Source organism: Gallus gallus, chromosome 13 (assembly GCF_016699485.2).
Source record: "Gallus gallus isolate bGalGal1 chromosome 13, bGalGal1.mat.broiler.GRCg7b, whole genome shotgun sequence".
NCBI classification, from domain to species: Eukaryota; Metazoa; Chordata; class Aves; order Galliformes; family Phasianidae; genus Gallus; species Gallus gallus.
In genome coordinates, this window is record NC_052544.1 from 10,965,975 (window position 1) to 10,978,830 (window position 12,856).

The 12,856-nt window shown below is 43.8% G+C and overlaps 1 protein-coding gene across 9 annotated transcripts in view; it reads right to left on the reverse strand.

Annotated features, from left to right (window-relative positions):
• Positions 1-1,239: 1,239 nt before the first annotated feature.
• The window catches only part of CYFIP2 (cytoplasmic FMR1 interacting protein 2), a 49,715-nt gene continuing 38,098 nt past the window's right edge, over positions 1,240-12,856 (reverse strand). For all 9 annotated transcript variants that reach the window (XM_046900440.1, XM_414567.8, XM_025154984.3 and 6 more), the window contains exons 27-31: positions 11,219-11,291; positions 10,612-10,706; positions 6,498-6,736; positions 5,900-6,047; positions 1,240-5,341 (exon numbers count right to left, since the gene is read on the reverse strand). In XM_046900440.1, coding sequence (XP_046756396.1) covers positions 5,174-5,341; positions 5,900-6,047; positions 6,498-6,736; positions 10,612-10,706; positions 11,219-11,291 — 723 coding nt within the window. In that variant the 3' untranslated portion in view covers positions 1,240-5,173. The remainder of the gene's footprint in view (positions 5,342-5,899; positions 6,048-6,497; positions 6,737-10,611; positions 10,707-11,218; positions 11,292-12,856) is intronic.

Sequence of the window (12,856 nt, forward strand, 5' to 3'; positions counted from 1 at the left end):
ACTGGATGTGGTTGAGCAGACAGCTTTTAGTTCAAGTTATCTCTCCAGGTAACCCTGCCTGCAGTGGCTGGGGCTGTCATTTCACACTGCAGGAATTCAGATGACACCAGCTTGGAGTTCCCAGTCTGTCACGTTCACAGTGGGTTCCCACAGTTGTGCTGCCCTCCCTGTGCCAGAGCGAGTATCTGTGGTTCTGCTGTAGAGCAGCTGAGCCGTGTGGGTTCATAAGGCCATAACAAACATGCCCTGCTTCACTCGTGGGGTTATTTTCTCTGTCCAATCAGTATAATGATCTGGGTCCCTGAGGCCCCACAAACAACAGATGCTGGCAGAACAGGAGTGGTGGGTTGGTGATGTGATGGATAGGTGGGTGTTCTGTGGGCAATGGAGGCCCTAAAGCTTCAGATCAACAGCACGTGCTGTGAGGTGAAGTGACATGCAGGCAGCAGTGTTTGTTTATAGAGCTCTTAACTGCTAGGTGTTTGCATCAGAGCTCTACGTGAAGCAAAACTAGATTCAAAAGGTGCTGCTGGCTTGTAGGAGTTACAGCAAAGGTCTCTGCTACAGCTGAAATTGTGAAGCAGTCATTCATGAACTGTTCTTCTCAGTAGCGGAGTGCCATTAATCCGAGGACATAAAGATACTTAGATACACGAGAAAGAAGACAGATGTAGGTCTGTGGTTTTGGTAATGATCCCCTAGGGTTGGTTATCCAACATTTATGCTCTCAGAGCTGGATGCTCAGTGCAAGGGGTGGGCAACTGGGGCTTTTAACAGGAACCAAAGAATGACTGCAAATGGAAATCTGTAAGAAAACAGCAAGGGCTGTCTGCTGGGATAAAAAGTCCCTGTGGAGCTGGTAGGGCTGTGGTAGTGAGAGGAGGTTATTTAGCTCCTCTCATTTAGCTTTGTTTTGACTAGGGCCTGTCAAATGCTATTACAGGTAGTTCTATAATATTCCCCCCCATCCCCTTCCCCATCCACTTCCAAGTTTTCGAATGACAATCTGTGGCAGAAGTATGTTTCCCTCAAAAACCAACTTTCTGATAGGAAAATTTGTTGGCCTGTTTACTGTTGGCCGTGAAGCTGCAGTTTCCTTTTGAGTTTTTGACAAAATCTTGACATTTATTTTAGCAGCAAAATGCTGCCATCATCCCTCTTAGTGTTCTCCTTTTGCCAGGTGCGATCAGAGTCTCCCCTCAAATAACAGCTACCACAAATGACAGCGACACCACCAGATAAAGTTTGCCCATTTTGTGAATGAGCCCAATTTTTATTTTTCTTCATCACAAAAGTCATCCCACGTTTGTTGCACACTGTTGGTTGCTGTGTTACGGGACATATCACCATGTATCAGATGCTTTACTCTTGCAGAAGCATTTCTAATGGGGATGGAAGCTTCTGTTAGCTGAACTTTAGAACAACAGCAAAAAATAATAATACAAAACCAAAATATCATCTTCAGCTGCATAGCAAATATGGATCAAAAATTTAACACTGTATCAGACCACGAGCGTAAATATACCTCACCATAAATAAAACTCATTGTACAAAATAACTCAAGCAGCTTTTCATACAAATATGGTACATTTGACAAGAGCTTTTGAGAATATTTTCTTTGTTTTTTACACCTTCAATTCTTTTTTCTCTTGTTCTCAAACACACACAAACCTACTGGACTGGAGTAACGCAGGAGAAAAAAGACTAACGTTGTTCAGTGCTAATAAGTGCTGCCAGAGTTTAAAAGGAAAACCACTGAAGTGCTAAGTTGGAACAAGTTTGCTTCCCCTTTCTATTGGTCACCGAGAGTCAAGTGTAGCATCATCCAAGAAAGGCATCTGCACTGCCAATAGTCACATTTCACAATGTTAAAGCTGGAGAGAACGTTACAATCATCTAGTCTGACTTCACTCATTGTACAGACCATCCTTTTCCCTCTCTCTAACTTCTGTATCAAGTCAGCAACTTGTCTTTGAAGTAAGCATTCCATGTGGTGGTTGGTAATCCCCAAGGAGTTACAACCACTTCAGAGTAATTGGGAAAACGTAGGTTTAAAAAAAGGTAAGCCCATAGTCAGTTGACTTAAATTATCCATACAGGGGCCCATGTTTCCCTAGGAAAAAAATAATATGGGCTCTGCAGATTGAATTAGAGCATATCTGCAAGGAAGACATCCAAAATTGGCAGAAAGCTTTCAAGTGTGGAGGGTATGCCTGACCCCTTGGCAATCTGTTGTTTAGCTCTACTGTCACAAATTTGCTCCCTATTTTCACTAATATAATTATGACATTAAAAAGGATAGAAGAGAAAAATTCTGCTTCACTGAGTTCTTTCAAGACATAAGCCTGAACCTTTCTTGTATAGAGTGAAGGGGGGGAGGGTTAGAAAACTGGAGCTAAAGGCTATTTGAATCAAGTAGATAACATAAGGACAATAACATCAAATCTCAGAAGTGAAGACCATATGGTTATTCCTAGCTGATCTCAAACTACTTGAGCAACAAGGCAAAAACATCTACAGTCAAAAACACTTTACATTTTGTTCATGCACTTTGGACATTTTGCTCAAAATGTTTCATCCCTCAGAATGGGAAGGAGTTTGTTTCTGACAGCAAATCTGAGGATGAAAAGAATAGATTTCCTCCACCTTTCCATTCAAGTACACCCAACAGTGTTTTGTGGGGCTTTTTTTTTTTTTTTTAAAGAGAATTAAGCCAAAGCTACAGCAAAAGAATGCAGTGATAGTTGTGTTTAGGGAAAAATCTCCTGACTCACTGCAAACCTAAACAGACACTTATATTCAACTTAGAACTCCTGTTCTGTCTAGCTAGCTGTGACTGGGCTGTGTGGCATAGCTCATCCTTCTGTGTTCTTGCTCCTGTTGGTTTCTGCCGAGGCTCCAACATCCCATAACATATCAGACATCATAGAACATTCAATTTGTGCTGTGCTCAGAGGTGGCTCTGAGAGCCAGTCAGGGATCTGTGCCACTTCATCAGCAACGCTTTCATACCAAAATAACAAGCACTTGCTATTTAGGTCAGGAAAATAGGGTCTTGGTTGGATCTATCTTCCCTGTATCTTGTTTTCCACAAAAAATAAAGTGCTCAATTCTCCTCTTCCTTTTAAAAATATATATCTGTAAACTCCCTCAATCCAGTAGTTTCAGCAGTGTGGAGTGTTGGAACATGATGGAAAACCAGAACTGGCATCCTTAGTGGAGAAAGTAAATGGAGAGCAGGAGTCCTTTGGTATTGTTGGGTCTTGGACACTCTTGTGCTGCTCTTCTTCACAGTGTGAGGGAAACAACTTGCCTCCAGAGGCTGGATCCTTCCCTGGCACCCAAAGGGTTCAGCCTGATCACCTGAGATGCCATTTGACTTTCAGATTTCTGTGCTGCACTGTTTCCTCCCGGAGGTTCAAGCATTTGTCTCAGCAATTAAAGGAGACTCAAGGTTTAAAGACGTCCAGCACTTGCGTGTGTGGGTTATTTGTTGATTATGAGGGAGTGAGTGTGTGGGAGAACAAATGCATCCCACACAGCAAGATCTCCTTTAGCACTAATACAGTGCTGGCTGTTGTTTTCTAAGACAATGCATTCCAGCTGGGATATTTCTACTAATTAATGATGTATTCCTTTGAAAGAATAAGGGCCCAGGCTCTGCCTTTTCAGCATCTGTAGTAGCGTGCAGGTTACAAGGCATGATGGAATGCACAAAAAGAACATCTATTACCAAATCTGTCTATTTGAACAGTAACTATCTGCTGTGTCCTGGCTAAAGCCGAGAAATGAAAATATTGCCAGTGGTGACATCAGCATACTCCTCCTGGAGTGTGTGGTTTGATCTTCTTTAGCTTCAGGCACAAGGTTTTGTGTCACTGCAGTGAACAGCACTGAGGGGAAGCGGGGGAAACCACAAGTTTTGAATATCTCCTTGGAGTCCCTGCTGAATTTGTTCTCAGTGTCTAATACATCCAGAGATATTAGATGAGCTGAATAGGAACAGGAAACAGACTCCAGTGTTCCCTCAGAATGCTTTTGAGCCTGGAAAATGCTGTTTTCATTATGCTTATCCTATGTTTTACCTTCTCTAATGAATCACATAATTTCTGTGTGACAGGAAGTTTACTAAGCCTTGCTGATAGACACCATTCTCTTAAAAAAATAAAAATAAAATTGGTTGCTGTGACTAGGAATTTGTCTAAAACAAGGCAAAATAGCATGCCAAAACATACAAAAATTACACATCCCAGCTCTCATCCTTGGCTGAATACCAAAGATCACAAATGGTCAAGGTAAATAAAACTGCCTCCTGTCAGGATCAGTGTTTGTTTCCACCCAAGTTAGCATGTGCAAAAGCATATTCACACGAATCCAATGCCACCTCTTCCATAGTCCATAAGAAATTTCATTTACTTCATGGAAGATGTGTCTTCAAGGGAGAACCCTTTGAAATAAAATAAGTGGACATCCCAATAGCAGGGAAAAAACAAAACAAAACAGGCCTTTTTTAAATTCCCCCAGCTCTCTGACAAGCTGAGGAGTTATTTGGCAGCTACATCGTTGCTATTCTGAAACCCAAGTGCCAGATGCTAGGAGGGCCAACAACTCAGTAGAGAGCAGGAAGCAATCTACAACCAGCCTGGCATGGTTCCTCTGCACTGCTCCTTCCTGAGGCTGCTGCCATAGGTAAAATCCTGCCTTCATCCCCCCCTTCCCCAAAAAGAAGTCAGGGTCTGTCTTCAGCCCTGGTGGCACGTGTCATGGGTGGTGTTGATTTTCCCCATTGCTTCTGCAGTGGGAGTGGGCTCCCAGCACAGTAGAAATACATAGCTCTTCCGACAGGATCCCCCACCTTTGGGGCTGCAATATGGCTTCAGATTTTTGTGTTCGGCTGGATGAATCACAGGGAAAACCAGATTTCATGGAAGAAAAGCACATTTTGCCCTCCCACCCCCACCCACTCCCAAGTCCAAAAGCTACAAGTAAAATTGGTCACAGGGATGGAATAGAAGAACATGCACTCAACAGGGCCAGATGGGAAGGTAAGTCCTTGTAGTGAGCATACTCAATCTTACTTTGTTGCCAGGTCTCACACCATCAAGTTCATCCTCCCAGTCGTCCTGGGCTCAGTCTCTTCTCCCTTCCCAAAGCACACAGGGTTAGTGTCACACTAGCAGGTGGTGGCCAGTGACTGGTGGATGGGAGGCTGGAAGCAGCGCACGTGCTCCACTGTGGAACTGTCTGTTTCCACCGACTTCATGTACTTGTTCAGGATGGCAAAAATCTCATTGTTCAGGATCTGATACTTCCTTATCCTGTCGGCCATCTTCTTCAAGGGCTGGAGGGATGGTGAAAAGGAAGAACAGTAGATGAAGAGTCTTATGTCATTTGACCAGCCAGAAAGCATCAGTACATCTGCCCTGCTGCTGAGAAACCTCCGCTAATACAAAGTAGCTATAACACGTGTTACAGTTCCACTTAGCAGCTCCCAGAGACTGGTGACTCACTTCATTACACGGTTTGATGAGTCAAGACAGAATTAACAAGGTCAGTGTGTGGTTCTATGTTAATCGATGTAGAGTCTGGACTCCCAGCTGCTTATTGATAAAGCCACAGAGATCAGAGAATGGTGGAAGGAAATACCAGCTTCTCTGCTCCAGCTTCCCAACCCCAGGAAGAAAGGAAAAGCTTTGGGAGAAGAAAGATTTGACTGTCAAGCCAATTAAAATCCTGGCCTCTCTGCTGAGACTGCAGGTGGAAATCTCACAGCAAGCATATCCAGCTTGAATAAGGTCAATGCCTGGAAAGTTTGTGATTTATGAGTTTGAACAAGGCAAGTTGGAAAACAGAGATGTGTGCTAGTTCAGATCTTTTGGAGCCTTACCCTTCAACTTACCACGTTTTTAATGATTTCATCCTTCCCATCCTGCCTCTGCACCTTCAGCAGGTGGTAGCAGAAGTCAAATAGGTCAAAGCGTCGTTGTTGTCCAAGGAGAACAATGATAGAACAACCTGCCCAGTTCAGACCATCTCCAAAGCACTGCCTAGAATGGGGACAGGGTGATGGGATGGAGAGAGAACAGGATGGAGTTAGATAAATGCTGTCCTATCATGACACCAGGAACTTTCCTTGGTGGGGGAAATTGGTCCTATTGATGACAAGTGGGTATGTAGTTAGAGAAAAAAATGAACTTAGAATGGGACCAGGCTATGCATGGTGCACCACAGGGACTTTGCCTTCAACTTGGACTTCAGGCTCATCTACCCATTTCTTTCTGCAGGGCACCTTGGGCATGTCTCTGTGTTCCTCTTTGTCTTCTCCCTTTGTCCCAGTCATTCAGATGGGAAGCTTTGGGAGCATCTCTTTAGGTCTACGTCCAACAAAGTCCTGTCCTCAGGTACCCATGTTCTCTCTCTACCTCTGTGCTGGCAGTGGCTATTGCTGCAGCTAAGGGCTCATGAGCTAATGGCAGAGCTGGCTACTGGACACTCACTCTGCAGTGAACTCATTGGTGCCCACAGGGATGCAGTACACAAACTGCATGGCACTCCAGAGCCGGTGGAACTCCACACACTCATCCACGTGCATGACTCCATTTGTTGGGGGTGGTCCACGCCAGATTGGGTCCTGCAGGTAGCTCCGAATTCGCGTCAGGATGACCTCGAACATGGACAAGCCGCAGCACAGCCGCTCCTTGGTCAGCAAGTCACCTTCTCGGGCAATGGCTATTTGCTGAAGAGGAGGAGAACCGAAGAAACAAGTGACAATGTAATACAGACATACCCTCTGGTTGGACTTCACAATTCCTGGTCTGCCTGGCATATCCCATGAAAGGTCCAACCTTACCTCTGATGGCTGCTCCCATGGCACTCCCTACCAGAGAATGCTCAACCCTCAAACAGAAGACTTAATATTGTGCTCAATTATATTTCACCAAACTGAGTACTTCTGAAATAACTGTATGTGTCAGAAAACAAAAGCCGAAGGCAAAAGTTCTGACCAGAAATACTGATCCTTAATTCTGCTAGCATGCTATTCTGTTACATGAGCACTACTAAGCATTGCCAAGTTTAATTTCATGATTTGTGCAGCTTATGAAAATGAAACAGGAGAGAAAATGGGCATTTTGCTTCCCAGGGCATTACCATCATCTCTTTAAAACATAGATAGGCTATGAACTTCTTGATTTCCTATGTAGTGGTTAAAAAGTTCTGAGATAGATGAGAAGCCATTGGAACCTTAATACTGGAAAATCTGTGGTTTCTAACAAAGTCAAGTAATTCATTTTCCAGCTGAGAAACTTTCCATGTGCAGAGAATTTCTGTGACATCCCCTCTCAAATGTACATGAACAAATCCAGAGGGAGTGGCTCCATACAATGGAGTTGATTTTACACCAGAGGCTTTTACACCAGAGGAAGTTGAAGAGAGAACTGACTTAATTTCAGCTACGTTGCTGCTCCAGAGGAAAAAAAACCAACAAGGGTACTTAAATAAGCAATTGGGTCCTTCACCCACACAGAGCACCGACCCCAGTGAGCTTCCTGTCTACACCCTCTGAGCTGGATTGGGCTGCATGCGTGGAGCCTGTCTGCCCCACTCCTTGCCACCTCCAGCAGTATTACTGCTTTCTTGAAGTGCTGCCAAAAGTAACAGGGGAGATGAGAGCCGAGTGCTATCAGTCGTGCTGGAGACTGTGGAGGTAGGAGGCTCACCCCATCACGTGAGTGAGGGCCACATCCCGCTCTCCCCACAGGCAGAGACTTTTACCACCTTACCAATTCAGCAGTGGCACTTACTGACCTTCTGTCTATCCTAGAGGACTTTCTGGAACTTGAGGTCATTTTTAAGTATTTGCTCCATTTCCAGCTGTCCACCTAATGCCTATGAGAAAAAATGTCATCCTGACCAGAATACCAACAGAGGCTCAGAGCCTCTGCTACAAAGCACCTGCACATGTCCTGGCCAGAATTTAGGGACGTGAATTTTGCTCTGTTTATTTGGGTATTCTTTATTCTGCACTAAAAAAATAAAAATCTGAATGTGCATATATATCCCCTTTCCTGACTACTGGTTTACGTTGGCACTGACTTTTTAGTTTGATAGCTGCTGAAATGAAGGCATTACAACTCTTGCTTTCAACACAATTCCAAGGACATTTTGGGAACTTCAGAGCAATTAATGTTCAACTAATAGCAAATATCAAGGGAAAACTGTATTGCTGCCCAAAGGCCAGATCAGGGCTGGGATCCCTAGATTTGTTAAATTCAGGAATGATGTCACCCAAGTTTCACAGCACACATTTGCACATATTTGCTTAGCAAGTAAGGGTTTATTTTACCCAGTGTGTTTTTTATAGCTAAAGGCAGTAGGTACAACTTCTGTCTCCTTATCTGCATCAAACTTTTATGGGTGAAGATTAGTGTCTGCACACAGAAGTCTCTGATGGCAAAATGGAGACACGGCAAGAGTAAAGCCTCTTCACGTGTAAATTAAGTGTTAGCATTACTGTTTGCTAAGAAATAGCGATAGAACAGGTATTTTTGACAAAACCAGTTCCATGATCTTAGCGTGAAGAAATCTTAATCTAGAAAAGGATGCATCTGTTTTCCAAAAAAACATGGTACCACTCACATTCACAGACAGAATTTGGTTTTAAAATTCATCCCCATAAGACAGAGCACGACTACCCCTTGGCTGATATTTAACATGGTGAAGGCAGCTGCACAGATATTAGTCCTGTGGCCAAAGCTGCCTAACAGTCTACGGTCCCACTAACTTCTATGATCAGGAGAGGATGGGTGACTGAGGATAGATTGCCAAGGGAAGGCACTGTGCTGCCTCAACTATTCCCTCTGTCCTCAAAAGGAAAAAGCTCCCATTACTTTCAAAGGAAAAAAACAAAAAGTCCATTGACAAAGCACGTTTGAAAGTCCCCTGCTAAATATCTACTCAACGTTAAAAGGAAGATTCCTTTAACAATCTGCTGTGACTCCCTGGTTCTGTATCAATCACCTATCAAACAGCTGTTTGTAGATTTCCAGTGTACACTCCCTGACAGTTTTCCTGTCACTGCACTAACTCAGTTATGCCATACCTCTTTCACAATCTGTTAATTAGAAAACTTGCAAGAACCACACCTGAAGACTGCTGGGAAGTAATTCCCACTAACTTCAGCAGCTGTGGCTCAGACTCTTTACAGCAAGTGGTTATGGGAACTGCATAGGGCCACCTTTTGGGAGAGGCATCCAGCAGCCAACTTCTGCTCCAATTCTGGACAATTGCTCTAAGGTACTTCTCTGTTCTGCAGGAAAAACCCAACATGGCCTGTGTCCAAAACTGCATTTCCAGGAGCAAGCTAGAAGCTATGGAGGCACCTATTGCAAGTCATTTTTGTGTTCATTTATACCTGAGCTCAAAAAAGATCTGGTACTCAACTGTACCTGTGTGGTGAATGTGGGAACAGTTTACAGAAAAGTTAATTTAGGACATAAAATACCTTTTGTTTTCATCATTGTAACTACGGAAAGGATAAGCAACGAGTGGACTCTTATAGCAGATTTCAATGATGGTTTTGCATGGAAAGAAGGAGAGATAGAAAGACCAACACAAAGACACAAAAACACAGAGGTGAATTCTTTTTCTCGAGTGTCTCCTTTGAAAGGAAGCCAATGGGAAGTGAGAGAAGTGTCTATGAAGTCAGACAAAGCTCTCAGTTTTCAAGCCAATTTCTTTGTTTCGTATGATTTCCAGTGAAGCAAAGTTCCAAATCCTCGATCCATCAAAAAAAAACATGGAAAAAAGATGTGTAACTTTCTGCCTGCCATAGATCTGTCACCTCATACAGCTGAGTATTTGTTCCATTCCCTCAGCAGTAGATTACAAAAAAAAGGGTGTTGATTTCTTTAACACTTTCAATGATTTTTATCCTATTAACTCCACTAAGCAGATAGTGGACATTTGGCTACTGATATCAATAGAACTCAATTCTGCCCATTACATTGATTAAATCTACTGAGATATTTTTAGTGGTACTCAATTTCTGCAGAAAATAGATATATATTTTTTCAAGCTGAGACCCCACCTCAATATGACACTTAAATGGAGCTGTAATCTTAAGCATGTGCTGAAGCTCTAAGCATGTGCTAGGAGGGAAACCATTCTCAGATGTATTCCTTGACAGGGATGAGCTTAAAAATATACCACCAGGCAGTCCTAAAATGGGATCCCCAAAAGTGATGGCAATGGATTAAGCCAGGGACAGCCCTACAAAGTTTCCCCTGGAACCACCCCAACAATTCTCCATTTCTTTTTTTTTTTTCTAATGGAGAGGAAAGAGGTTTTCAAGGCTGTTTGTGTTCAGAGCTGGCTTATGCTACAGCTCCCTGCCAGCTCTCCAGACTGGAGGCAGCAATACGTTCTGGACCCACTCACAAATTTCCCTTCGATGTGTCCGCTAGGGCAAGGATTCTGACTTTTGTTTTTTGTCTGATTGGCATTTTAGAAAAAAAATAAATAAAAATAAAGGATCGCTTTCCCAGGGCCAAACAGGGCAACTGGGGACTGCTATGAATTTTCAACAGCCATCCCTTTCAATGAAATCCTTACCTGCGGAGTGCCCAGCCTCTCTATTAGGGGAACCAGGTGAAGTGGGGCATACTTGGCTTCGAGACGCTTCATGCGCACCTCCAAGCGTTCTCCTTCTGTCAAGCGAGCAGCAAACAGTGAAATGAGAGGAGGAAGTGGAGACCCGCAATTTCCGCTGAGTTTGCTCAGAGCTGCCCCCCAGCAACCATCCAATGAGCCTTTGGATCAGAGAGCCAAACCGACAGCAAATGAGGGGACCGGTGATGCGGAGAAAGGTGGGATGTGCAATTGCAGTCTCAGCAGCAGCTTAACCACACATGTCCAGAAGCATGTCCCTGTTCCTGATCACTCCTGTTGAGATGGACATTTCATGCTGTCATTCTCCAAAGAGGCTGCAAAATGCCTTTAAAGACTTAAGGGAACCCCCAGGCTAACTAAGGTTCCAGCCTGTAACTAGGCTACAGAAGATGCTCTGCTGGCATTTGTTTCCACCTTACTTTTGGCTGTATGCACTTATCTATTTAGAGGGGGAAGCAGGGCCAGAACTAATCCTCAGTTGAAATGGGAGAGAAACGGCTCTTGGAAGTGACCTCTGAGTCTGTTCACTGCTGCCCTCTGAGCTTCTTACCTTTGATGTAGACCCTGGGCAAAATATTTTGGAAGGGAGCAGCATGCAGCAAATCACAAACTTCTTCCTGGGACTGAGGCAGGAAGAAAGAAAGATAAAGTAAGTTAAAAAAACACCTATAGGGCGTGACTGTTTGGCTCAGGGGTCTGCGCAACCCTACAACAACCCAATCACATCTACAGAACCTGGTCAAATCTAACCCAGCTCAGTAATAAATCCAATAGTTTGTATCTGAATGGACTAAAACTGGAAGAAACAGCTCTCAGCTTAAGCCAGGAAGTTTCTATAACCCAAATAATTTACCTCATGCCTACACACGGCCAGAGCTTCATATGTTTTTTGTTTTTATTTCTCGCCCACTTATTAATGCTGTGAGTAAAAAGGGATAATTTCCGTGGAAATTTCAGTTCTGTCTTATCCTGATGACTTCCTGCTGTTTATTTTCACTGAGTGTGCCCAGGTGGAAGTTACCCTTTGGCTTAGTTATTCTGGGATGTGTACATGTTATATATACTGTTATAAATAGATACGTAATACGTTGGCCTGAAATTATTTGGTTGTTTGTATGGTGCTCGACCAGTGCTATCAGACCAGAATCCCAGTGGTGCAGGCACCAGGGAGAATAATACAGAAGTGCAGAGAGTAATAACATCATGAGATGCCACCTGAGAGGATGCATGCCAATGCACTAGAGAAAAAATAATCCCAAACATAGATGCACAAGGAGAAACCTAGAAATAGGAAGGTGGAGACTGAGGAGCGATGGCTGACAATACACCGTATACGAGTCTGCAATGGGAAACAGCAGCAAGGAAAACCAAAGCTTTTCAACACAGAGGCATTGCGTAACAACACGGCAGTAGTTTGCTCCTGCAAAACTCTCATTCTAGGACATGCTTGCAGTTCTGAGCTTACCAGAGAGATTTAGACACACTTGAGAGGAGGTCATGACAGAGCAGCAAAAGATTTTCAGGGCCAGATGAAATGACTCAGCTGGGTCTGGTTGGGGTGCATGGTTGGATACCCCTTCTCCCAGCCCCAAGGCAGAGGACGGAGTAGCATGGAGCTGCAGGAGGCTGCACTGGTGCCATGGATGCTGGCATGAGAGCGAGTTTGTGGGAGTGCAGTTTGTGACACAGTGCTGGAGGGACAGAAACAGCCCATGACCCCTCCACAGGCATGATGCTGATGCTACCACAGTGTGGATATCATCTTTGTTATTCTGTTTGCAATCATTTTTGTTATTCTGTTTGCAAAGGACTATTCCTTCCTAGATCAATATTGTTTCACTGCTCTTTCCCTCTGATAAAGAGAGTATTTTCCGCATTTTCAGGCTGCATACACCTGGTATCTGTTCCAAAATTTCTTTCTCCCCAAGGCCCATTACCTGAGAGTAAGAACTCTTAGAAATTTAGTCCCAGGGACCACTTCATTCCTCAAATTTAAACAATAAAAAGGGGGGCAGACTGGAGCAGACTTCTAATCTTCACTAGAGCAGCCTCTGCCAACAAACACCACCGGCCTTAGATTAGGCTGACAGCTACGAAGATAACTGTGCCATAAAAGTAATTGCTCCTTCTGCACAGGGAGGGAAAATCTTGTTATGCAATGGCTCTAAGCATATGACAGCCTTTCAGC